Source organism: Conger conger, chromosome 1 (assembly GCF_963514075.1).
Source record: "Conger conger chromosome 1, fConCon1.1, whole genome shotgun sequence".
Classification (NCBI taxonomy): Eukaryota; Metazoa; Chordata; class Actinopteri; order Anguilliformes; family Congridae; genus Conger; species Conger conger.
Genome location: NC_083760.1, coordinates 22,724,298 through 22,752,169, shown reverse-complemented (window position 1 = coordinate 22,752,169; position 27,872 = coordinate 22,724,298). Strand labels below are relative to the sequence as shown.

The 27,872-nt window shown below is 42.9% G+C and overlaps 2 protein-coding genes across 2 annotated transcripts; one reads left to right on the top strand and one right to left on the bottom strand.

The window, feature by feature from the left end:
* On the top strand, positions 1 to 13,200 carry LOC133122240 (basal body-orientation factor 1-like). Its single transcript, XM_061232109.1, has 11 exons — positions 1 to 96; positions 488 to 740; positions 833 to 898; positions 6,828 to 6,971; positions 7,051 to 7,131; positions 7,666 to 7,736; positions 9,550 to 9,694; positions 10,206 to 10,663; positions 11,095 to 11,199; positions 12,343 to 12,408; positions 12,573 to 13,200. The coding sequence occupies exons 1-11, from the start codon at positions 56 to 58 to the stop codon at positions 12,670 to 12,672; spliced, it is 1,530 nt and encodes a 509-aa protein (XP_061088093.1). The 5' UTR covers positions 1 to 55; the 3' UTR covers positions 12,673 to 13,200.
* On the bottom strand, positions 12,889 to 27,872 carry aldh6a1 (aldehyde dehydrogenase 6 family, member A1). The gene is made up of 12 exons (XM_061232097.1): positions 27,703 to 27,872; positions 26,842 to 26,883; positions 25,786 to 25,860; positions 23,662 to 23,823; positions 23,131 to 23,209; positions 19,754 to 20,056; positions 19,028 to 19,149; positions 16,596 to 16,785; positions 15,869 to 16,050; positions 15,151 to 15,330; positions 14,199 to 14,297; positions 12,889 to 13,551 (listed from the first exon to the last, which is right to left on the bottom strand). The coding sequence occupies exons 1-12, from the start codon at positions 27,739 to 27,741 to the stop codon at positions 13,447 to 13,449; spliced, it is 1,578 nt and encodes a 525-aa protein (XP_061088081.1). The 5' UTR covers positions 27,742 to 27,872; the 3' UTR covers positions 12,889 to 13,446.

Here is a 27,872-nt window from a genome sequence, read left to right as displayed (position 1 = left end):
AGAAGGGAGGGATACTATTCATGTCTGTTAAATAAATACGGCACATCTGTAAACAATGCCAAAGAAGAAAGGAAAGAAGGGAAAGAAAGGGAAGGGGTAAGTTAGTAGTCTAGTTATCAATTCATGGTTGTTAGTTTTGTTAACAGTCGAAAATATTTTTTAGAAAATGTGAATTTAAAGTTTTATCTCACTCTGCCGTGCTAGCAAATGTTACTCGAGTAGTAGGCTAGGCTGTTGTGGAAAAAGTTGTGCATTTCCACTATTTTCTGTTTTATTAGTCTGAAACAGTAACGCGTGTTTCTGTTTGAATATTAAGTTACTTGCTCTGACCAGTTATTAGACATAACTTTGTAAGATGCTTTGAGTTTGTCGTTTCCTGCACAAGTTCAACTGAGAACTCTCAATTCTCACATACAATCAAATAATAACCGTGACATTAACGTGTTTGATGACCAGTTGTTGCGCTGAATTCATATTTTGTATTTAGAAAAGGAAAGAAAGATGGAAAGCAGGAGCCCAAAAACGATAAAGAGTCGGACACTGAAAAGGCTAAGGCCAATGCGGCCCTTTGGGAAGCCAAGCTTGAGGCCGTCGAACGCTCCCGCACAGACTACCGCGATGCAACACACAAGCTTGCACGGGCCAACGAGGAGATGACTAATCTGCAGTACCGTACGGAGAAGGACACACTGGACATCATTGCTTTCCTGAAGAGGAAGGATGTTGAAAAAGAGGAAAAGGTTAGAACAATTATTACAAATACACAAATGCTAACCTCCCTCGAGTTAATGCAACTGCTCTCTGTTCACCTTTCTTCGTGTCACTTTTGCAGATTGCCGAGCTGGAAGAACAATTAAGAGAGCAAAAAAATAAAGCCGCAGAAGAAAGCGAGCAATTGGTAAGTCATACTGTAAATACAATATTTTGATGCTTCACAGCTTTATAAGTAATTGTTTGCTTAAATAAATTATGGGCATAAGGTATGGCTTTGAGAACATTTATGTATAGTTTCCAACAATAATAAAAGGCAAATTTCTTTCTTTACATAAACATTATACCACATTCTAAGAACAGGGTGTGACTCGACAGTTCAGAGCAAACAGGTCAGAAACGGGCAAGAAATTTATGCATGTTTGACCAAACCTGCTGGCACTGTGCATGTGCATCATTCTACACTCTGCCAAACATAACGTCTAATAAATCATATTCATTGTCCTTCTTAAATCGTGGGTGTATGTTGTTTGTTATATGCCAGCCAACATGCAGATAGAAAAAACACAGTTGTGCCTTACCCAAAATGTTCTTTTTAATTATACACATACTGCTTTCATTTAAAAACAAAACAAACAAAAAATGAAAACAAAAAAGCCAAAAACCCTACATTTTCATACATACACTCTAAAATTACGTAAATCTCCTCCTGTGTCTTTAAAAACACATAATTAAAACCTGCATCGGGCTTGGAACATGCATACAAATTTTGTTATAAGCTCTGTGTCTCTCACGTGTCATATGGATTGTTTGTTCTAAATTGCTAGTGTGCCTTGAGCTTTTTTGATTTGGAGGCGTGCTTTTTGAAGACTGAACTTTAGAGCACTTTAGGAATTTTTCATGTAGTTCACTATAGTTTGAGGTCACAAGACTTGATCAGTGTTGCAGTGTTGTTCTTGATCAGTGTTGCAGCTTTGGTTAACCTTATCAACTTTACCCCCTTGCGGTTGAGTCGTCGACATCCAAAATGATTGTTGTGTTCATATCTATATAATTTAAAAAAACTTTGATGTAATGAAACCGCAAAACGGCGATACCACATTCTTAAAAAGACTCTCCGCTAGCGAGAACAGCAGTTTAGATGCTTATCAGCCTCTTATTTGCAAAGCAGGGCAATAAAACTCCCCCATTCCACGCTCACGATTGGCAACCCTCACCTCGCCACACACTCAGACAATAAAAGGCATATTGTAACTATTCTTGATACCAATGTTCCAATACAAGAATAATAATATACAATGCAGAAGTTGCATGAATAAATGTTGTTGTTGTTTAGCTCATTTTTATTGCACATCCAGCAATAAATAGATAGAGTGTACCGAATTCAAGGTATATGCATGACACCGTGTCCTTTAACAACTTTTGAAAGCAAGAGGGAGGTACAGATTTTGACTCTCTCAGGATAACCCTTTTTGCTGTGACCATGCCAAAAGTAAGGACTTGCTGTAATGCAGAAGCAAGAGTGAGAAAAGAGACAGTCAGGGTCCAGTTGCATGCTGTATATATCACTGTACACACGAAAGATGTTATTCCAAAAGCTCCTAAGCTTGGGGCAATACCAGAAGAGGTGAGCTAGGGTCCCATCACCTGTCTTACACCAATCACAGGTTGGAGACACTGAGGGGAAGTTTTGTTCAGTTTGGTTTTTGAGAACTGTAACCGGTGGGTGACTTTAAACTCGATGAGTTGGAGTCTAGCATTAATGGAACAAGTTCTAATCCTCTTTAACCCTTCCGCCCATAACTCCTCTGAGATCTGCGATCCACGTGTTCCTGATATGAAGAGAATTGGTTGTTTTGAAGAAACATTACTTTATACTGGTATGGTAAGGGCGACATGGCTCAGGCAGTAAGAGCAGTTGTCTGGCAGTCGGAGGGTTGCCGGTTCGATCCCCCGCCCGGGCTGAGCAAGACCCCTACCCCCCAAAAGCTCCTGACGAGCTGGTCGGCACCTTGCATGGCAGCCAATCGCTGTTGGTGTGTGAGTGTGTGTATGAATGGGTGAATGAGAAGCATCAATTGTACAGCACTTTGGATAAAGGCGCTATATAAATGCCAACCATTTACCATTCATGGTATCCAGTAAGCTTTGAAAAAAGGAGGTTTGAGCCAGCGTGTAACATCCCCAGTTTAGAAAACCATGGCATTGTCACATTAGCCTGTATACAGTAGGTCTAATTAGGAAAAATATTGTTGTGGTTGTCCTTAAAGAGGCCCCCGCACACCCAAGCCCTTGTTCTCATTTCTTACGTGTGAAATGATGAAAGGGCGCTGGAAAAGAGGCTTGCATAATGGAAACTATTTGACCTAAAAAAAAATGCAAGAGAATGTCATGCTCGCTTGAAACCCGCTACTTGTCTTAAGAAGTCAACCATATGTCACCAAAGGGTGAGAAAGTCAGTCTGAAACCAAACAATGATTTTACTGGGGTTTTCCACTAGTCCACAGGGTGAGTTGTTAAGTTAAAATACATCAAAGTGAAGAAAGCTTTGCAACCACAGCACAAATTATTTTTAAAGAAGGATTTTCTTCAGTTGAATAGTATGAACAATGAGTGCTGTGCTTTGGAATCTGATATGCTGCTGTTAATGTAATGATAAATTGCTGCAATTTAAGGTAAAGTTCACATAATGTTGCCTTAACCTATGAGGCACTAGTGGTTTACCCTTTTGTTTTCCTTTAAAAAATATTAAGACAAGTTTTTATGTAAAAACTAGAAAATGGTTTGTCAACAGTATGATACTAAAGTATAAAATAAGTACAGCATGAAGAAGAAAGTGTAAGTATAGTATACAGCAGGCCCGGCAGCAGGATTAAGACTAGGCAAGGGGGCATCATAAATGAGGGGGCACAACTTTTTTTCACTTTCTGATAACACAGGATGATCATAATCTATTACACAAACATTATTTGCAGTATTTGCAGCCAGAAGAATGTAGCTTGGACGTAGCTACCAAGCTGTCTCACCACAAGAGTGCCGTAATATGGTGGGGATGAGAACAACAGAGATTAGTCAAGGTCTTCCCACCCTCATCGATGTAATCCAAAGCACCTATTCTACCATATAAAGCAACATTAACATCACATCCCCTTCTTGGCAGCAATGCCAATGATGAAATAATGTCTATGCTTATTACTGATTTCCCACGCATTTCCAAAAAGCTACGAAATAATACAAGCCCAACCAGGCTGCCTCTTCTTACGGTGAAGACTCACTGATTGCGGCAAAACCACCTGGCACCACACCCGCATGTGGGAGTACAATGCATTTTTTGGTGTGGTGTTCGACAAATTTCAACTGGGATCAACACTATGTTTTCATTGTCTAGTTTTAATAAAACCTAAAAAAACACAAAAATTTCATTTTGTATGTGGTTTGAGCTGGCCATATTATATTGTCTGTGTGTTCCGTGAGACTATGGAAAGGGGTAGAAGCCGGGCGACTTGCCTTGCAGGGGCGGCCCTCCGCCTCCCATTGAAAATGAATGGAGGTGGTGCCACCGCCTGCTAAACAGTGTGTCTTCACCGTTACCCTGATTCAAAAGACTTGCAGCCATCTTGAACCTCCTCAGCAGTCTCTTGTTCCACTCCCTACGGAATTTGCTTGTAAGGTCCTTCTTGAATGCCAGCTGAATCAGCTGTGCTTTCCACCTGTGCAGCAGGCTCCATCTGTGCTCACTGAATACATTTTTCAATGTTGAAAAAGAGTTCTCACAAGTTGCTGTGGATGCTCCAAATGTTAATCCCAGCTTCAACGTCATCATCACAGTAGGTGTTGCTGTTAGAGGCCCGGAGTATCTATCCAAAATGTTCTGTATAGTAAATTTTTCTTCTCTAGATCGGGCAATTTCAGTCTGTAATACTGGCATGCGGCAGTAAACTCTACTTCCGAGATTAAGTCCTGCAGTGGTTTCACCTTTTTAAAACCCTGGCGGTGTCGCTGCTAGGCTTGGTCACGGTGGCTACAGGCCCTCTTCACTGTGGTTATCTCTGTCTCTCTGTATCTCGGTGGCTACAAGCCCCTCTTTGCTGTGGCTATCTTTGTCTCTCTGTATCTTGGTGGCTACAGGCCCTCTTCACTATGGTTATATCTGTATCTCTGTGTCTCGGTGGCTACAGCCCCTCTTTGCTGTGGTTATCTCTGTCTCTCTGTATCTCAGCGGGTTCTGCCTTGGTCGTGTACAGCATTGACTCAGTGGCTTTGGCCTCTGTCGCTGGCTTCTCCCACTTCCCCCGCTGGTTTGACTAGGTGCTGCCATTGTGGTTGTCCTCTGGCGAAGCCACTTTCTAATATCTATCATCAGCTAGCTAGCTAAACCGTTAACTTGATATTCGATTCAGCTACATAACTTTGAAACTCAAACGGTCAAATTGACCCCGCCCTTCTATTGGGAAGGCCAATCACAATTCGGTTTTTTTTCAGCTGGTAAAATGTGTACAATTTAATCTACCTTTGATGCATGCAATAGAGTTGTGTGAATGAAACGCTCAGACACAACAAATCGGGTGAGCATGCATTTCTGCATTTACCCTACAAATTGTGTGACAGAATATGGATACAAAACTAAGGGGGCACAATATTGCCCCCCTTTGCCCCTTGTGGTGCTGGGCCTGGTATACAGTATAAATGAAATAATAGGATCAGAATTTTCTGTTGGCTGTTTGTGATGAATATATGTCATGTTTATGAGGATTTAGTCTCTTAAAACAGTTATTAGATTTGTATTACTTTACCATTGCACAGCAATGCAAGAGTAGTGTCTTTCAGTATTTCCTCAAGATGCAACAGAAGCCCTGAGCTGACCTGCACCATGTTCTGTGCGACAGAGGTTTTTGGTGCTTATATTCACAGATCCCCACTCTCACAGGGGTGGACTGTGAAACACCAATGGTCATGCTCACTTGTCTTAAGAAGTCAACCATATGTCCCCAAAGGGTGAGAAAGTCAGTCTGCCAAACAATTATTTCACCGGGGTTTTCCACTAGTCCACAGGGTGAAGTCAAAATACATCAAAGCGAAGAAAGCTTTGCAACCACAGCACAAATTACTTTTAAAGAAGTGTTTTCTTCAGTCGAATACTATGAACAATGAGCACTGTGCTTTGGAATCTGCTATGAGATGCTGCTGTTAATTGTAATGATGTGTCAAAGGGGTAAATTGCTGCAATTTAAGTGAAATTTCACATAATGTTGCCTTAACCTATGAGGCACTAGTGGTTTACACTTTTGTTTTCCTTTAAAAATATTAAAGACAAGTTTTAATATACAAAGTAGAAGGTTTTCCAACAGTATGATACTAAAGTATAAACTAAGTATAGCATGAAGAAGGAATTATAAGTATAGTATACAGTATAAATTAAATAATAGGATTAGAATTTTGATTGGCTGTTTGTGCTGAATGTATAAATCATGTTTATGATGATTTAGTCTCTTAAAACAGTTATTTGATTTTTATGATTGTGCCTTTGCACAGCAATGCAAGAGTAGTGTCTTTCAGTATTTGCTCAAAATACAACAGAAGCCCTGAGGTGACCTGCACCATGTTCTGTGCTGCTTAAATGCACAGATCCCCGCTCTCACAGCGGTGGACTGTGCAAGACCAATCGTCATGTTGCTGAGCTCTGTTAGCTTTTGCCACCAGTTATAAGTGGTACTCCTCAGTTCCTGGAAGATTAGGTCATACTCTTTTCCAAGAGTACCAGCTTCCTTTCTATTTCTAGTTCCTTAATTTCCCCCTTTTATGAAGACAATGGGTGTATATTGTTTTAAATTCTAACAAAAACAATGCCTTTTTTATGCATTGTTTGGGGGGGGTGAGTCATGACCTGTCCTTTATGTTTACTGTGCTATTGTATGTTCTAGCAATGTACAATGTACAATGACTAATACTTGAAAATGTATATTGGAATAAAGAGGACTGAGATGGGAGGTTTGACCATTTTAGTGGGTGATTTACTGGACAGAAATGTTGAGACAGGGTTCGGTGCTCATGGGCATTATGGGTCGACATCTTGTAGTACTGGGTAAGTGTGGTCTACTTGTGATTGGCCGTTTCAGGTTGCTGAATACAAACTCAGGATAAATGAGTTAGAAGAGACCTTCAGCGAGAGATCTGGCGAGTTCCGCATGATTCAGGGAGAACTCAAGATGATCAAAGAGTTCCGGAAGAAGAAAGTGCACATGGAACAGGAGCTAAGTGATGTAAGATACATAAGATCTGTCCATACATTCAAAATTGCTGAAATTGGGAATTAATAATAATAATTTTTCTTCAACCTAGATAAAAGACAGTATGCATCTTGCAGACAGGGGTCATCAAGAAAGTCTATCAAGAATGGAGCACAAGTTCTTCAAAGAGAAGGTATGGAAGTCATCCATCCAGGCATGTGCTTGCACATTACCCTGGACTTCAAGTGTACAGCTCTTCCCTAAGCAGTTAGAGCCATGCGTGTCTATTCTGCAGAGAAATCCATGAGGTTTGCAAAACTTAAACCAATATTAACAATTTTTTTTTCTTAAAATGTAACTACAAGTACTAAATATTGCTCTAGCAATGGTTACAGTCTAGAGGCTAGTGTCTTGCCCCAAGACAAGAAATTTGTGCTGTAGCAAACTGAAAAGGTGAGAACACAGCCAAATGTTCTGCAATTTTGAAGCAGAATTTAAGAAACACTGTCAATCGAATGCAATGCTGCTCGAAGTGTGAATGGTGTGAGACCCAGTCGCAGATACACAGCCCACAGTAATGCTGCTGTGATGTTGTAGTAGCTTCATAGCATTTCTACACTGTTCCAAGAACCTTCTGAGGCATGTCGCTTTCAAGTGGAGAAATAATCCAGACCCTAAAAAGAAGAGGATTTAGAGACAGGGACACTAAGTGCTATGTTCCCCACAGCTTCGCCTGGAGAAGGAGGCAGAGCAGAGAATCGCCCAACTGGCAGAGAGAGCCCACAACGAGGCCATTGTGTGAGTCCACAGGCAAATTACAGGCTAATTTTATATTTCAACCTGCAGGGCCAACCTTCCTGAGGAAAAACGTGAAGGAAAATAAATAATATTTATAGAAAACAAGGTTATTATCTTGACCACTCTAGTTTGTCTTTCAGCAGATAGTGTACATCACTTAAGCCAATGATTACACTCTCAGTAGGTGAGGTTGTTCTGCAGTGAAGAGACCCCTAGTGTTTACACGTTGTAACTGAAGCTTAGGGAACAGCGGTGGGGTGCCCAGCAGTTTCACAGACCTGTGTGAGCATAAGATGAGTAATGGAGGTTTCATAGACATGTGAGAATAAGTCACTGAATTAAAATGTAGGTGTCCAACAATGAAATATTAGCACACGATCGTTTGCGAATGTTAGTCAGCATAATCTCACTATTTAACTGATTTGGAAATAATTTTTATGGTATAGTTCACATAATTCATACATAATGTTTTTTTAAATTCCACAAGGGCCATAGTCCTGTGGAATTTGTGGGGTCAAGTTCCACACACACACGCACACACAGTATATGTGGGTTATTTACAGTGCACTCTGTAATTATTCAGTCAGTGACAACATTTATGTTGGCTCTACTCCAGAACATTGAATTTTAAATTTGACAATGAATATGAGGTTAAAGTTCAGACTGTTAGCTTTAAGAGTATTTACATCCATATCCAGTGATCCAAGATGGAACTACTCCCCTCAATTTTAGGAGACCAAAGGTAACTGGACAAGTGAACATTAAGTCATTAGCACTAGGTTCTAATGTCCTTTACATTCGATGACTGACTGAAGTCTTTAGTTCATGTTTGTTTTGGGGGATTTGTTTGTCATCAGCAATTGAAACACTTGAATTTGGTGGTTGACTTGGCCAGTCAAGAACATTCTCCTCCTTAGCCCTGAAAAACTTTAGAACTGGGTGTTTGGGGTCATTGTCTTGCTACAAGGTGAAGCACCATCTAATGACTTTTGAGGCCTTTTATTGGCTCTGAGCAGATGTTTCTGTACATTGAGAATTCATCCTACTACTGCCATCAGCAATCACAGCAGCAATAAAGACAAGGCAGCCCATTCCAATGGCAGCCATACATGCCCAAGCCTAAACACTAAATACTTGAAAGATGAAGGAGGTGCTTTGGATCATAAGCCATTCCTTTCTCTCTTTAACCTGTTAGCCTGGGGTGGCCTGTAGCGTAGTGGTTAAGGTAAATGACTGGGACACGCAAGGTCCGTGGTTCTAATCCCAATATAGCCACAGTAAGAGCCGCACCATTGGGCCCTTGAGCAAGGCCCTTAACCCTGCATTGCTCCTGGGGAGGATTGTCTCCTGCTTAGTCTAATCAACTGTACGTCGCTCTGGATAAGAGCATCTGCCAAATGCCGATGATGTAATGTAATGTTCTTAAGGCTTATCAGTGGTTTGCATCTTGCATCTTTCCATAAATGTCTGCACTTTAACCTCATATGCATCGTGTCATTTCAAATCCAATGTGTGGGAGTACAGAACGAAAACTACAAAAATTGTGCCTCTCTCCGAATACTGACGGAATGGACTGTTGTAGATAATTTCTTCTTTGAAGTGTAAGAACTCACAAAACAAATTAGCTAACTCAATTATGGGTTCAAGGTGGAACAAAAACCAGAGACCTTTAGGGCACTCCAGGGCCAAAATAGAGGGAAAATGATGTAAGCTTTTGCAATACATCACACAACCCAACACGAGGGCTTTCTAGGTGACAAAGTGGTGTAAGTATGAATGGTAGAAGAGAACTTGGCGTGTCCCCTCGAAACAGGCAGCTGGATGAGGCATCACGCTCAGTCTTTAAAGAGAACATCCGTCTGAACGAGGCACTGCGCTACCACATGAAAGAGGTGGAGGAGCTGAGGACGGTGACAGTCGCACTTGCAGAGGAGAACCATTCCCTCACAGAGCACAAGGTATGCCGCTGCTCATGCAGAGACCAGCTAACTGCGCCGCGGGAAGCCCAGGCCAAGGAGGGCTCACCTCAAAAAGGTGTTTATGCTGGTTATGTTTAGCTTACCGCAAGATCTCTGGTGAGGATATTTCAGATGGTGCTTCCCCACTTTTATTTATTTGTGCTTGTTTTCCCAGTGGCCTCATTTTCCCCTTCCCCTGCCAGCCAGTCTCTGCAGCTAGTAGCTGTGGTCTGAAGTTTCCACCGGCCCTGGTCTCATTTCAGTGCCTTAGTCTCAGTTTCCTTAGGCACCACTACCTTAGGCAAATACACTCACCTTCATGCATCCATCAGTGGTTGACTGTTGACAGGCTTGACTAGAACCAATTTTGTGCTTTCTTGGACTGCCAAAACTGGGTCAGATCAATCATTCTCCAGGGACACATGACAAGAAATCTCACTTGACCATTTGTCTACCTCACAGTGCAGCTCACACGTTCTCGATGTTTTGGTAACCCCTCTCCCGTCTCTAGGAGACTTGTGAGCTGATGCTGAAGGACAGCGTTTCGCAGGTGAAGGAGCAAAGGGATAAGGTGGTGGAGCTGAAGGGGAAGGTGGCGGTGCTGGAGCAGGCCCTGGGCCGCATGGCGGGGGAGTTCGAGAGGGAGACGCAGGACGTGGAGCAGCGGGTGCTGGTCAGCACGGAGGCCGGGCGGCTGGAGTTGGATAAGCTGCAGAAGGTGCTGGCCATGCGGGAGCGGGAGATGAACAGGGTAAAGCGGCTCGCCCGCAGCGTGGTGGAGCAGCGGACGGAGCTGGAGGTCTTCTTCCAGGAGGCGCTGGCCCAAGTGAAGCAGGAGATCCAGGCGAGCCGGCAGCAGCACAAACAGGCCAGCCCGCAGCACAGGAGCCCAGGCCGGGGCGGGCAGCAGGACCCCCGCTTCCGCACATTCGGCAAGAGCACCACTGGCCCAGACGACGTGGAAAACTGGTTCGACCTGCTCATTTCAAATAGTAGGGCCTCCTTAGCCTGAGTTCAAGAAAGTTGCAGTGATTATGGTTTTTATGGTCATTTAAGCATATAACCTTCAACATAAGTAACATTCATCTTTAGTTTTTTGGTCTTTTTAAATGCTTTTCCCCAATTTGGGCCACCCATTCATAATTATCAGCCCTCATTCCTGTAGCCTGTCAGCATCCGCTTTGCATCACAAGTAGGGCTTGCACGGACATGAGCTGGAGGAAGACTGGTCAAATAGGTTTAACAGTGCCATTTAGACAGCAGCAATGCCCACTTGGTTTCAGTGTTCTAGGATCAGGGTAGCGTAGTCGGTGTGTGTAATAAACATCCATCATGTAATCTATAATGTCATTTTTATGGGTTAAATTATTTAGGATCTGGTTTCTTACCATCTGTTTCAGGGCAAATTTGCACAGCGCCAAGGTGGACATATCTGAACTTACATGGGAAGAGAAGGAGAAGGTTCTGAGGCTGCTCTTTGCGAAAATGAATGGCCTCAAAACAAGGTACCTCCCATGACAAAGCCACTTAATTGCCGTCAGCATTGTGTAAAAAAATAAATTAACAAAATAAATAAAATAATAATAATTTAGCCAACACTTTTATCCAAAGCAACTTATAGTTGATTAGACCAAGCAGGGGCCAATCCCCCCCCCCGGAGAAATGTGGGTTTAAAGGCCCAACAGAGGCACAGATCTTACTCAAGCACCTGAGCCACTAGGCTAGAGGCTGCCCCTCATGTATCAGTGACAGAACCAAAAATATCAAAAAGTCCAAACCATTGCAAGCTCAGAGCTAAGCCCAATTTACTATTGCACAAGTCTATTGCAGTGTCAATATTCCCATCCAAACTTATCCCTTTTAATGCTGGGTGCATTAACAACAAGGCCACTGAACGTCCAGTACCAGTAGATCCAATCCTGTGCCCAGAACTGTTGCGGTTAGCTTCCCACAGACCTTTCAACTTTTTGTTTTATGATGCATTCAGCACAGATGATACAATCAAGAGCGATTATAAAAAAAGAGAATGAGAACACTGACACAACAAAGCCATGTGACTTAAGCACATCGCACCAAACAAGTACAAACGGTACTGCGGTGTGAACTGCAGAGGATCTTTATTCAAGACTCCTCCTTCTCCTTAATGTCTTAAACAGCTCTTCCTGAGCAGTGAGAGGATGCCATAAAACAGTAGTTAGGTTTAGAACCAATTTTCTTTTCCACCAGCTGCTTTGAGAGAACGAAGAAAGGGAGCATCGGGCACAATAGTAAAAATAGGCGGCCGCAGAGTCGTGTGCTTGGAAACAAACATCTGGCTCTGGCCTCGCTGCCCTGCTTCACGTGCAGTGGAGGTTTATTTAGTTCTTTGAGCGCCTGTGGTCAACAGCTGAAAAACAGATCCATTTTGGGGGAGGGTGGGAAGGGGCGCAAGTGCATCCCTGTCAAATGCATTCAGATATGTTGTCACACCGGGGCATTCAGGCGGTGAAATGGATGAGCTTGAAGCTGCTTTGTGCTCAAGCATGAGGTGCTCTTCTTCTGCAGGCCATGCTGATTTGAACCTCTACTGCAGAGCTAGAGTAACTGTCAAGTGCCTCATTGCTAAACATTTTTCAGCAGTTTTCTTCCTTTTCCTTCTCTTTTAAAAGGAAAGCCACCCAACCTGCAGCCTTGTGCGAATCTCCTGAAAGAACCCTAAAAGGCAGAGATCCTGGGTAAGACACCAACAAATGCTTGACTTTAAAATTACGATGTTCATAAATTGATTTGTCCACCATCCATTACCATGTTCAGCAGACTAAGCACATTGTTGCGAGGGTTTGATTTGAGTGAGGAGAGAATTTTCCAGAAGTGTAATTTTGTTTTGTGTGTCGCTTAGGGTTGCAGATGAGCCGTTCCACATGACTTTCATTACCCAGGCACCCATCTACAGCCAACCCCCTGAACCAAGAGGGCTGCCAGATATTAAGATCGTGTGATATAAAGAAGGGCGTTGCACCAACCCATCTCATCATTACCAAACCCAGCTGAACTGGATCAACCATCACAGAATCAGCCATCAGTCTCCAATGGCAAATAAAGATACGGCCTTATAAAAATAAAAACACTCACTCAGCCACATGCAACAGGTCACTCTTTGCAAATCTCCAAAATGATCATCGTAACCGCCCTAATTGAAAAGGCACCCCTCCGGATAAAGATTTACTTTACAATCTTTATTTAAATTTACACTAAATGCTTATCCTGGTGTCATCAGAGGAACAACAAAGCATGAACTCAAGCACACTATCTCTCAAACTGTATATGACACAGTCACCAATAAGAGCCACCTCACTGAGCAACTTAAAACAATGAGGGGGAATGCTGGATGGGCGGCTTAAACTGAAACGCATTATGTACCGGACATATGTGCACTAGGGGTAACTAAGGGTTCCCTTAAATCTTTGCATATCTACTGCTGTTGTGCCATTACAGTACTTTACCATACACAAGATACAATACATCCTTTACAGCAGCAGCATTGCCATCACCAGTATAAGCCTGCATAGAGCATTTTAACAAGATGGACCTATTCAAAAAGTTTAAAAACGTATGCAAAAAAACCACCTCGTTGTATTATCCATTAAGGCTTGCAAATTGTGACAATGGGTCAGTTGGTTTTGTGATATGGTACATATACAGTAAATTCCTTGCTACATTTTAGAATTTGTTTTTTTGTGGTGGTGGGATAAAAACTAGTTGTGCAAGGCTTCTTAGCGTCCCATGGTTGGCATGGTGACAGCAGGGGTCTTCAGAGTGGCGTCTTCTGCCTTCCATTGAGAGGTCACGGTCTTGATTTGAGTGTAGAACTGGATTCCCTGTAGAGGCAAGAGAAGCAGATGGGCTCAATGGTGAGTAACCTGTATACTGCAACCAACAAGTCACAGTAGAATCACTATTCAGGACATAAACCTGCTCCTGCAAACTGGAATCCTGCAAATGAACCTTTTAAATGAACAGTTAAATTACCACAGTTACAGTTCAATCAATCTTTTAAATGTGAATAAATATTCACCCTGTCCCCTACTTTTCTCCTGTACACATTTCTCCACTTAGAGTGGGGCACCAAACTGTCTTATGCCAAAGTACACACTGTAAACTGGAAGTCAAATTGCACTGTGCACTTATAAAACAGCCCACCTATACTGAGCAACGCTTTTGGATCTGAAGCCCTTTCTTGGGATTAGCGTAGGCGGAACATTCTGGAGACAGAGGCTAACAGGATAATGCTACTTGTCACAGCGCCAGCATTGTGGTTTGCAGAGGAGGGAACTGATGTTATGGGTTGGCCATCAGTCACTTATGACCTAAATCCCATTGAGAACCTTTGGGACCAAACAGTAATCATGGTAAACAAAACATCCCCTGGGACCCTGTGAGCAAGCCCTGGACTGCTGCAAATGCTACCTGGTATAGTATGAAGCCTAATCAAAATGAGTGTGTCCTGGAGGAAGGGAATACTCACTTGTTTGCCGTAGAAGTTGGTGTCCCCCCTGAAGGAAGCCCGAGAGCCAGTGAAGGAGAACATTGGCAGAGGGACAGGGATGGGTACGTTCACTCCAACCTGCAAAGACAGACGGCACCACTGAACACTCACACTCTTACTCATGCATCTCATCACAAAACCAGCATGCATCTGTGTCAATATTGTTTTAGTTTTGGGGTCTGTGAGGGGGGATGGGTGTTGATGGAAAGCTTGTCACCTCCACAGCAACGTAGAAAATTTGAGGGCACGGCTGTCGAAAGCAGTAATTTCGCATCTTTGGTGTGGGAAAAACTGCAAGGCAGTACAAATGAAACTTTTTTTTAAGAATTTGTTTTCTTTTTCGGGAGTGGAAACTGGCCGGGCTCATCTGGAACGTTAGAAAACGTGGGAGTTATCCTGGACCTTTGGTGGAACAGGGAAGGAGAAGGTGGTTTCTGCTGCACGGAGGTTTGGAGGAGGCCGAGGCACATGGCCTGAGCAGCATTCTCCAACATGTGAATCGAAAACACAGGGCAAAGCCGTCCACCACAAATACACAAACATGGTAAAGGCAGGCCATTTTTACACATGAAACCTTCAGCAGCTCAGAAGGAATCCCTTTTTGGTTTCATTTTAAGATTTCCTCCATCAAAATTACGGGAAACTTTCTCCTGTTTTGACAGAAAAGGCACATATTTGCTGTGGCTATTTTAAAAATTGCCGTGTTCTGGGGGAGCCTTTTAGAAGAGAAGCAAACAAGGCAATATTTGCCACCAAAAATAATAGCTTTGCATGTACATTTTAGCACAAGGGTTTTTAGCACTGAGGTACATTTTAGAACAGGGGCTCTCAAGTGTCCCTTGTAGAAGACATGGAAACATGCGGTGTGGTTTGTGGGAATGAATGTGTCCATTTTTCTCAAAACAGAGACGGTAGCGAGGCCGTCTCTCACCTGTCCTACATCCACTTCATGGGTGTATTTGCGCGCTGTGGCTCCGTTCGTAGTGAAGATGGCAGTGCCATTGCCGTAGGGGTTCTTGTTGACCATTTCAATGGCCTGGTCTAAGCTGTCTGCCTCCAGCACCACCAGAACCGGTCCGAAGATCTCCTCTGTGTAGCACTTCATTTCGGGCTAGGGGCCAAAGCAAGTGAACAATTAATAAAATAAATAACCTTTAGTAAAATTAAAGGTCAATAATGAGGGTTGCTGGTAAACATACAATGCACAAATGCCATAAAAATGAACATGCCATCTTCACATTATTATATACTCCATTAGTCTCTCACTACCCACAATAAACCAAATGCCATATAGATTGCTATATAATTACTATGAATTTAATGCTGCTTTTACTATTTTAAACTTCCCCTGCACAATAGTGAAAATACTGTAAATTGGTTTCATCTGAACCTCAAACTCAAATGTCAAAGGACACTTGATACAAAGGGCATTGTGCAGAAGTCCTATGCAAATGTATTACCTGCCTCACAGTGGATACAGTGTGAAATGCAGGTCAAATGGTCTCATCATCACTGGAATATTCTGGAAACCAAGTTGGACTGACAGGACTCATTTGAGAAGGCCCCACTTAAGAAAGTATCTTAAGCGATAACCGTTCCTGATCTTGAGATGCGTCTGTAAAAAAAAAGAAGCGGAGCCCCCCTCTCACCGTGACGTTGCCGAGTATGGTGGGTCCCACAAAGTTTCCGTTCTCGTAGCCCTTGACGTGGACCGACCGGCCGTCCAGCAGCAGGCTGGCTCCCTCGTCCACGCCGCTCTGGATGAGGCTGCCCACGCGCTGCTTGGCCTGCGGGGAGATGAGCGGCCCCACGTCCGCCCCCGGCTGGTCACCTGGGAGGGGACCCCAAAAAAACACCAGTCTCCCATCAGGTCCCTGGGCACCACTCCCAACCCTGCTCATTAGACTGACCTCTTAACCCATTATGGACTAAGGTGTCCTATAGAAAAACCATAGAAAGGCCTAGAAATCACAATGGATTTCAACAGTCATATGATCAAATGCAATGCTGGTGTCTCATCCATCTGTTAAGGGAGATGTAACGTGCTGGACGCATCCGCCTCTAAGGGGTTTAATTAACAGCCGTCCTTTTTAAAGAGATAGGCGTTTAGTGATTTGGTATTTATGGATGAATAGTAAATTGTAGCTTATCCAACCAGTTCTGTAGTTTGTCCTAATGACCTCGACATGCACTTTTTCCAAGGAAGTAAAAGTGTCTGCCAAATAAAATGCAACATAAAGTCATCTAATACTTAACCAGGACCGCAAATCACTCCACCGAGCAAGTTGATATTAAATGGGAGTTGAGAGGGGCTGAGACTCGTAAACGTGTGTGGCCCTCTGGGAAACGGGGCGGGGCCGGGCGAGGGGGACGCACCTGCGTTGACGCGCAGCGCCTTGGCGCGCTCCACCAGCTCGGGCAGCCAGCTGCGAGCCTCGCCCACCAGGATGGCGGTGGAGAGTGCCATGCAGCGCTGGCCCGCCGCGCCGAAGGCCGCGCCCACAAGCTGGTTCAGCGTGTTCTCCTTGTTGGCGTCGGGCATCACCACTCCGTGGTTCTTCGCTCCCTGGAAGCGCAAACGAAACGGGAGCCGGGATCAGAGGGCAGCGCCCGACGGCCACGTTCGCACGGGACCCAAAGAAAACACTGCAGAGCGAGCGGTCCAGCTCTGCCAAGGTCGGAGCTCTGGGACAAAGCTGCGCGGTCTGATGTGGTCCAGATCAAGGGTGGCCAACCCTGTTCTTGGAGGCCCTGGTCGTGAACATTTAAAAGGCTCACTATATGGAGAGCTAAAGGCAGGCTGGAGAACAGGCCTTTTTGAAGACCGGCTCGGTTTATGGGAAAAGATGCAATACACATTGCAAGCCTCCCCAGTTTCATTTTTAATTTTCTTTGAAAGCTGTTCCTTCAGTCTACTCTATAAACAAAAACAAAAACAATCTGCGGTTGAACATACCACACAGTTGTAAACATACGATTGTTTATTTTGATTGTAAACAGATTGAACGTTGAAGTCAACATCAAAATCTGCTGTTGAAAGTCATTTCTAAATAAAAATAAAACCTAAAATAAAATGAAAACATGTTTTACACAGAATATTTCTGAAAGTTCATGGAACTAAAAGTGAAATGCTTCCACATAGCTAATTTAGAGCTTCATTTAAGGCCAGAAAATGTAGCAGTCCTATTCACATTCGAAACGTTTGTAGGAGTGTTGCAAATTATAATCTGCCCTTGAGGCTGTAGCATATAAATATCAAACAAAGCTTTCTCTCCAAATTTCTATGGTGCATGCTGTAATGCTTCATTTTAAAAGTCTTGCTTGAAGACAGGAGTTTAATCTGACTTTGATTAAAATTTCGTTCTGTGCAGGTTCAAGTGAAAATAGCACGATATATTGAATTTAAAAAGCTCAATTAGAACACATGCACTAATGTATGGCAATTATTTTCTACACCATTTCAGAGTATTCTAAATGAAAACTGAATTTTGAAAACATAATTCTTAGAATTAAATCTGTCCCAGACAGTAAAAAACAGGTTGATGCAACTCTTAATTCAAAAGAGAAAACCTCACTTTTTTTTTTAAATAGGACTATACTGCCATCATCTGGTCAAATATGAAACTACTACATTAGAAAAAAAGAAAATTGGTAAGTGATAGATATCATGTGAATTACTCCAAGTGCTGACATTTCCTGGTATTAAGGGTGCCCTCATGGGATTTCCTTCATCAAATAGTGTTCTTTATTAAATGAAGACACATCGTGGACACTTTGCATCTCTTTACCTACAAATTACAGGAATTACATTTACCAAAAGTAGTTGTATTAACACCAGGCCCAGCTGTAGCCTTTCCGCCACCCATGAGAGATGGGGGGCGGAGGCAGAGATAGTGATTGCAAATTGAAAAAATAATAAATAAATAAAAATAATTGTCCTTCATTTGGCACCCAATCCCCTCAGATGGACTTTGTCACCTATGCCTACAGCAGGGGGCAGTAATGCAGTTTTAGAGAAGAACATAATTACAGGAAATATTGGTGTATAATAATTTTGGAGGAACAAAATTGTGCACTGTTTCCTTATATTCACAGAAGATTTGTACTTGATTTGAAGATTTTGGACAAGTTTGGTAGTGTGATTTTAGACAATGCCATTGCTACAAGTAGCTTCTCAACAGTTAACATAACAGTTCATAACAACACTTGCTGGGGATGTGCATGGTATAAGCAGATCTAAGGAATTTCTACTCATATAATTTCTACTCTTATGCTATAACACAGGAAATAATGTATACAGTGCTGTCTGTGTTGGAACACATGGGAGCCAAACACAGTTAAGCCCCCTCTCCCCCTCCTCTAAAGTAGCTCTACACTCCTCTCTCCCCTAATCCCGTGAATTTTATTTCTTTGATCAGTACTTCCATGTTTCACACTCTCACACTCTCACACTCTCACACTCTCACACTCTCACACTCTCACACTCTCACACTCTCCTCTCATGACATAACCATTTGATATTTTGTCTCCTTTGGATTGCATATCTCCAGTTTTGCTTTGCTGTCCTCTATGTTTGTTAATGAATAGTAAACCTTCCTTCTGACGTTTTCCCTCTGTGCTCGGGCCATGTGGTTACATTCACAGTTCACAGCTGACTATTGGTCACATAGGGTGAACTCCCTGGTTATTACTCTGAGCATTATGTTGCAAATGTAGGCTTTGGAAGTAGGTTATGCAAGTACACGAGGGTGATGAACCTGCAATCACACAGCACTGACTAATAATGGTGATTGTATGGGGGCTCATACCATGTTGGACTGCACTCTTTTGCCGTTCTTGGAGCCCCTCTCGTAGATGTACTCTCCAGCCTGGTTGGAGCCCACAAAGCTGATGGCCTTAATGGCAGGGTGGTCACAGACAAAGTTCACAGCTGAGAAGACAAGAAATGCATGAAAGACAAACTTCTTTTTACAATGAGCCACCAACACTTTGAACAAAAGTAATACAATAATTTTGTCAGCTCCGTCCTACTGAGTAAGCCGCAGGTATTAAAAATCAGAAAAATTTCAAGTTAAACAACAAATCTTGCTCGCTAATAACTCGCTAAGACTAGCTCGCAAATATTTTCTTGTGCAAGGAACATGCAGAAGACTTATTGCATGCTTTCTTTCAAGCATGTTTCCAGATTATTTCAATTCCACAGGTCAAAACCAGTATTCCTTATTAACAAAAATGGGTGAGAGAACAGACAGGAAAAAATGTAACACATCCAATCCAAAATGCAACACAGTATTATAACACATTTAGAACATTTTTCTTCTGGAAAAAGAATAGATAACGTATCATACAGCCATACCAGTTTCCCACCTTGACAGTTTCAGGTGTTTAGGCTGGGGTTATCATTATTTTTACTGCACAGCTACAAAAACATTTTATTTTATTATCACTATGCTATTGCGAAACAAATTCTCACTGAATACTGGCCCTAACCGGTCACTAGGGAAGGTCAGTTTGAGCGCTGCAGGGCCCCTCACCGTCGTGCTGGCCATGGATGATGTTGAGGGTGCCGTCAGGAGCACCAGCGTCCTGCAGCAGCTTGGCCAGCAGCATGGCGCAGCCCGGCACGCGCTCGGAGGGCTTCAGCAGGTAGGTGTTCCCGCACACCATGCCCATGGGGAACATCCAGAGCGGGATCATGGCCGGGAAGTTGAAGGGGGTGATGCCGGCGCACACGCCGATGGGGAGGCGGTAGGTGTAGGTGTCCATGTCGCGGGTGATGGAGGGCAGGGTCTCGCCCAGCATGAGGGACGTGATACTGCAGGTGTGCTCCACCACCTCTGCGGGAGGATCGGACGCTCAGTGAACACAGGTCCTCCACTTTACCAAGCAGACCTACTGTTACAGTGAAGTCCATAAGTATTTGGACAGTGGTACATATCTGTTCTTTTGGCTACTGTTGCCCCAGCACACTGGATTTCAAATCAAATAATGCATTTGAGTTTAAAGTGCATACTCTCACCTTTGATTGGAGGGCATTTAGAGTGAGCACCAACACCATCACCATCACTTCAAGAGAACACAGCCACCCCAGCTGCCCTTTCCTCTGCCTTCTCTTGTTCCCACACACCCAGAACCTCTGGCAGAGGGGGTGGCACAGGTCTCCTAATCTCATCCTCATGGAGATCTAATGTCCTCTTTTGAATTTCATGCGGTTTCTGTTACTTTCCCATGCAAACTCTTTATAATTGTTGTTTATCGCCCCCCGGGTCTTCTGGGGAGCTTCTTGCATGAGATGGACATCCTCCTTAGCTCCTCACCAGGCACTCCCCTGATCCTCTTGGGTGACTTCAACCTGAACTCAGAGTCCACCCAGTCTACCTTTCTCTCCCTCCTTTCTTCTTTTGACCTTACCCTCATACTTTCCCCTCCCACCCACAAAGCAGGCAACCTTCTTGAACTGATCCTCACAAGGAGCTGCACAACAACCAACCTCTCTGTAACACCACTCCATATATCTGACCACTCCTTCATCTCTTTTTCTCTTCCACTCACCTCTAACACCCATCCATCTCTCCCAGCATCCACTGTCACCTGTCGGCGTAACCTACACCACCTGTCTACCTCCACCCTCTCGTCTACAATCCTCTCCTCCCAACCATCTGCGGAGTCTTTCTCTCGACTATCTCCCAACGATGCTGCTACAACCCTCATGTCCTCCCGCTCATCTTCCTTTGACTCTGTGTCCCCCTCACCCCCCCAGTCCTTGGCTTCCTGATGCTCTACGAGCTGTCCGAACCAAACTGCGGGCAGCTGAGAGAAAATGGAAAATGTGTCTGATTCCGACACTTTGAAACTCCTCACATCCCACCACCCAACCACCTGTCCTATTGACCCCATCCCCTCTCCCCTTCTACAATCTATTTCTAATGACATTTTCCCTTTTCTCTCCTCTCTAATCAACACCTCCCTCTCTTTCGACACCATGCCCTCTTCGCTGAAAGGGCCAGAGTCACTCCCATGCTCAAAAAAAACCCTCTGCTCTGAACAACCACCCCTCTGCTCTGAACAACTCTCACTTCTTCCCTTTCTCGCTAAAACTCTGGAACGGGCGGTCTGCTCCCAACTATCTTCTCCAGAACAATCTCCACGATTCCAACCAGTCCGGCTTCAAGAGTAGCCACTCCACTGAGACCGCCCTGCTCGCGGTCTCTGAGGCACTCCACTCTGCTAAAGCCAAATCCCTCTCCCCTGTCCTCATCTTCCTCGACCTGTCGGCCACCTTCGATACAGTCATGAGATTCATCGCTGACTGGGATGGGTGTCACAGGATCTGTACTGGCATGGTTTTCCTCCTACCTCTCTGGTCATTCCTACCAGATGACTTAAGAGGGGCTCAGTCTCTGACTCCCACCCCCTACAAACTGGAGTCCCGCAGGGCTCAGTTCTTGGTCCTCTCCTCTTCTCTCAATACATCATGTCTCTTGGTTCCGTCATCTCTTCCCATGGCTTTTCTTACCATTCTTACGCTGATGACACCCAACTCTTTCTTTCCTTCCCCCCCAATACCCAAGTCACCACACAGATCTCTGCCTGCTTGGCTGATAACTCTGCATGGATGACTTCCCACCACCTGAAGCTTAACCTTGCCAAGACTGAGCTTCTCTACATCCCTGCTAAGTCCTCTCCAACAATCGACCTCTCACTGTGATGTGATGTGAACATGGAACTGGAACATGGAACTGAATCTCAAAGGAATGTTTTCAACATTTTGTGGAAACTGCCAGAATTGAGGCTGTTTTGAGAGCAAAGCGAGGCTCTACCCAGTAGTCGTATAGTGTTCCTAATAAAGTGCTCAGTGAGCATACATGCCATATGTGGGGGGGTGTTTTGCTTCTTGGGGAGTTCCTTTTAACGTCTACACTTTGCGCTTACCATCACACTGATACAAGTAAATCTGTCCAAATCGGTCTTATCTATCTACAACACCCAGAACTCGGCAGGCTCTTCTAGGTAATACCTAACAAACACTAACCTGGTTATCCTGTTTTTGAATGTAACTATTGCTTTGCACCTTATTGTGCAGCCTCTGCAGAACAGTTTGCGAAGTCCCCTGCGGAAGGTATTCACTGATACATCCACATCTGCCTCCCAAAGAGCGTTTCTCAGGACAGGTGGTTGGGTTTGTTTTCATTGTGGCGAGAATTCTTCGGGTCATCAACTGTAAAGGTCTTCCTTCCTTACCAGTCCCAGTGAGCTCACCAGTGTTCTCTTTCTTCTGAATGAGGTTCCAAATAGATTTTGGTAAGCCTACTGTTTGGCCAATATCTCTGCTTTTTGCCCCCCCTAATGCTGACTAACGCCAATAGCAGACTCTAACGGGAACCAAAAGCCTAGAATCAAGACTAGATACTAAATGTTTTATTATAACTGCAGAATGGAAGCAATTGAATACGTCCGACTAATCAGAAACAGCTGAGAAGCCAGCAGTCCAATTACTTTTGGTCCCCTAAAATGGGGAGACTATGTATAAAAAGGAATGCAATTCCTACAAGGATCTTCCGATATGGATGTAAATACCCTCAAATTAAAGACGACAGTCTACACTTTAACCTCATAGTCATTATTTAATTTCATATGCAATGGGCTGGAGTAGGGCAGCACGGATGTTGCAGTGGGTAGCACTGCCGCCTCACAGCAAGGAGGTCCTGGGTTCGAATCCCGGTCGGCCGGGGCCTCTCTGTGCAGAGTTTGCATGTTCTCCCTATGTTTGCGTGGGTTTCCTCCGGGTACTCCGGACTTTTCTTACACAATGCACTCAGCAAACACAGAAAAAATCCAACTGACATTTTCACCAGTGCCATGGAACAACTAACACAGCCGGTTACACTAATGCAGTGTCAGCAGGACTTACGCAATCCTCGGAATACATCTCCCTCTGCATCTGCCAAGGTCTTGCCCTGCTCCAATGTAATGGATTTTGCTAGTTCTTTCTGAAAAGTAATGTCCAAAGTTACCAAGGGTGCACATCACTAACTTTCATAGGCATAGTGGCATTGGGAAAAAATGTTTAAGCTATGACCACCTTGTAAAAGCATTGCATGCTTTACCAATTAGCCACTGAACTCTGGACTGTTATGAGGCCACCCTTGAGAAAAGGTTAGTAATTTACCTCAATGGTTACAAAGGTATTAAATGGTAAATCCATGTGTTTAAAGGTGAAACATGATAAGCAACGGATATGGAATGCTAGCTTACCACCATTATGCTTTCACTGAAACTTTAAAAACATGAGCAAAAACACACAAGTATCCAAAATCTGACTAATTCTTCAAATATATCAATAACAAAACTTTGTTTGGTTTTGAAAATTTTAAAAAAGGTTCGCTATCCCACAGCATTATCACCAAGCAACTGCTCCCCCGCATAATCTGCCCAGTCTTACAATGTTATCCTTGATGAGCTGCTGATAGCGTAAGAAGATCTGCTGCCGAGCCAAAATGGAGGTCTCAGACCAGGAGTGATAGGCTTGTGAACAGGAGTCTACAGCGGCCAGCATCTCCTCCTGAGTGGCTTTGGGGACTCTGGCAATCACCTCGTTGGTGGCCTGAAGGGTAAAAAGAAAAAAATTGAGATTTTAGAAAGAGTTCCTATCATATAATTCCATTACCGGGCGCCCAAATCATCAAAGTTCACGTGAGACTGTGACAGCTGCCAAAGTCACAGTGTGTGCCCATACCCAAGTGGTGCAGCTCAAGCTAACTTTGGAGCAGGTCCAGGAGTGACAAATGCAATTCTACCCCAGTAAGGGGGTGACCAAAGTCAAACAAGGCTGAGTGATACAGCAGATAGGAACAGTCACAACATGGCAGTACAGAGCAGCACAGCAGACACCCACTGTCACCATTTAAAATGTCTGCACAGTAGGCGTTGGCAATGTCAAAACTGTGGCTATGTAAAGCATATAACAGGAAACTTTTCCAAGAGTCAATTGTTCCTGTTAATTTTTGCAGTATCATTACATTTTATCTAATTTTTAAACAATTGCCTTTGATTGGAAAGCAAACAAGTGGTGTAGAAGACAGGAAAACCCAAATGCAAACTAAATTCAATTCAATGTTATTTGCTTTCTTTATTAATTTAGAGGCCAAATATAATCATTATATATCCAGTTGCTCCATTTGAATTTATTTTAATGCATTTTATAGCTAGATATATATATTTTTAAAATAGAATTTCAACAACAGAGGCACCCTACAATTCAATATTTATTTTAAGAAAAAATTCCAACAATCACAAGTTGACCAATATCATTCTGGTAAACACTCATGTAATGCTGGCACATTAATCCAAATATTTCTATATAAAATGGTTAACCAACGGTTACTGGTTAATGAACACGTAGGCTCATGAATAGACAAATACTGGCATCTTGCTGAAATCAGAAATTCTGCTGAGACGGTAGAACATATGCAATTTGTGCCCAGTGTTTTATTACGAAAAACGACTTGAATTTGCAGTTAACCACATGTGGTATTCTGATATGAGCAGATACCGGTAGTCTGATTACCCACACTACCATACTAAACACATTGACAATACAACACCTGACATGTGAAATAGTGACCTTTAAAGCAACTGAACTCTGAACTCAAGTTCTCAAACTGCATTTTTCAAACAATAAACTACTTCATTCCGTTTTAGTAACTGAGGCAGACCATCGTCACATAAATTATTAAATAAATAATATGAGCCAAATGTCTACATATAAAATAACAGGAACACTACACTTTCTCCTTGGATAAGGGCATCTACTAAGCAAACAACGGATGTGATTAAGTTAGTTGCTGCATTTAACGTTTAAATTTGTTCAAGCCATTAGACCCTTATATTAAATTGGAAGTTTAGTGAAATGCTAAACTTCCAAGGAGGATTTTCCATCTTGTTAAGGCAAAATGAAAAAAAGTAATTTTCAACATGGCTCAAAGAGTTGTGCTTCACTTGAAATTACCCAGCTCAACACATTGCACTAAATAGAGACATTTACTGACTAATAATTGGAAAGGTATGAGGTAACCACAAGCAGGGCACCAGGAAGAGAGCCTTGGGGCCGGAGGGCCTACAGAATTTTAAATGTTTTCCCAGAAAAACAGGTTTGCCCACTATATCATTCAAACCTGTTCCTGGTAGCCTTAAATGCTACCGTTTGAAGGAGAGGGCAGTGTTCAGAATACAATGAAAGATATTAAAGTTATTTGCTATAATGAACGTTTTAATGCTTGTGTTTTTCTGCAGTGGGCAGCACTGTCTTTACTGGATCAAGCAGGATGTTCATTTATGGAGCATAGAAGCTCAATGCAGTGCTAATGAACTCTCATTCTCCAATCACAACTTTGTGGTCAAATCTACAGGCTAGTGAAACAGGAAATTCAAAGGCCAAGTACGCCACCTAAACGTCTGTGAAGCACACTCAAGATATGGTGCAGTAGTGTGCGCATAAGAAAAGATCAAGAGGACAGGAGTGTTCATGCATGTGCTAGTGTGTGAAGCTCTGTGAATGAGTACTTACAGGGTTGTGAATATCCAGCCATTCTGAACTCTTGGATTCAACAAATTTCCCATCGATAAAAAGCTTAGTTGTGGGCTGCAAGAAAAAGGTTAAACATAGCATAAAACCTTGAAACCTGTGATACACTTGAAAACAGCCCTAAAAAAGTACACAGTCTTTTAAACAGACTTGGGTTAGGACATGACATGTTAGATTAGCGTTCTTTAAAAAAATTTTTATGGAGATTTTATTTATCATTTTGCTATACCCTAGCCAAACTCATCCAGCAACCTGTGTATGTATGTATGTTTATGAATTTCATGTCATTTCATAATTTGTGCTCTAAATAGACCTTTTGCCTTTTTGTATTTTTCTTTATCGTTTGCACAACTGGCCTACGGTAATTTTGGATGTGGCTTAGTGTTAAGACCACTGACGTTTCCATTGTCATTATAATATTGGGGGATTTCTGGGAAGCAACACTGCCAGATTTACAATGGCTGGAACAGGGGAGGTGAAGTTTGTCATCTAAAGAAAAAAAAAGTAATTGTTAAATGACCGCCAGCATACGCACATACAGTTTAGTAAGGTGCTAGACTGAAATAAATTGAAAGAAGGAAGCCCGCACATGATATGCTCTTCACACACAGCTATTACAGACAATGATTTGACCCCAGTGGATCTTCAGGTCTAAAAACGGGTGCAAAAAGCATATCAGTGAGCGGGCTTCCTTCTTTTCATTCTGATAAGGCACCTAAATTCTAAGTAGCTTGGGTCATTTTAGGGATGCAACAACTGGCTCAAGCAGAGCAGGTGTTCACCAGCTGAACAGCTAATATAGTCCACTATAGTTGACAGCTTTTTTTCCAGCTTTAATCAGCCACAACCCAGCTATGACCAGCTAGAAGTGTTAAAAAAAGGTTAAACCAGTTGATCTTAGCTGGATTTTTCAGCCATCTTTTTAATTTTTTTAGTTTTTTAGTTTGTTTGTTTTTATGCAGTGAATGCCTCGCTCCCTGTGGCATTAATATACACAAATAACATTCATAAAAACTTAAAAACACTGAACCAACTCACCACCGACGAGGAGTAACACATGCGCCCAACTTGAAGGGGCATCTGGAAAATATGGAAATCATATATCATACAAAGTAACAACTCGAAAATAATCCCACACACTCGTTTCACACTGCATAAAGACTAAATCCACTCGTTGCGGTATTTCGATCCTTTGATAAGAATCAGTGTTCACACAAATGTTACAAACATCAATAGGTTAGTGGACCAGAAAGACGAGCGAGGGAAGATAAGGTCAAGAAACGGTTCTTCTCCGTAAAGACAGGTCTAATAGTGTGAAAGGAACATCTGAATAATTTAAAAGTCGTTGCACTCCCATGAGCATCCATAGTGGATGCAATCAACATAGGCTACTATATGGGAAAGCCATATTCTTTTTAAATGGCTATATGGTCAAATTGTTTGCCACTAGATTGTTGTTACAGTAACACAGTAAGTGTTTAGGCAGCTAGTATAACGGCATACATTTGTGAAAGTTAGTGAAACTGCGTCAAGGGTAGGCTATTGAAAGAATAACCTCATGTGAACAGTGTCTGCAAGCTAATGAATAGCCATTTGAACCTATGGACCTATAAGGACAGGAATGGGTCGTGGTAACTTAACTAAATGGAAATGCTTGCCAACTTTCTGGCAAATCGCATGCTAGCTAAAATGTACTTTTAAAGAACAATGGAAGCAAATCTGTACCCAGAATATTAGGACATCCACACCGTGCAACTATTTGATATCAGTCTTCAACTTAGCTAGCTAATGTTAGCTTAAATCTTGAAGCGAAGCATGCAAGATCGCGTTGCTGCAAACATGAGGAGCGTGCTAGTCATATATACCTATATATAAATATATCAATATATCTTAAGTTACCTTGTTCTTCCAAAGCGATCTCACGATTCCGGCAGCCATGACTGTTTACGGTTTTTGTTTTGTTTTGTTTTGTTTATTTTTTTTTATTTCAATTTCAGTCACACAGAAATCCCAATCACCACCGCCTAGGAATTTGGCCAGGAACCACAGCACTCCACGAAACTACTTTC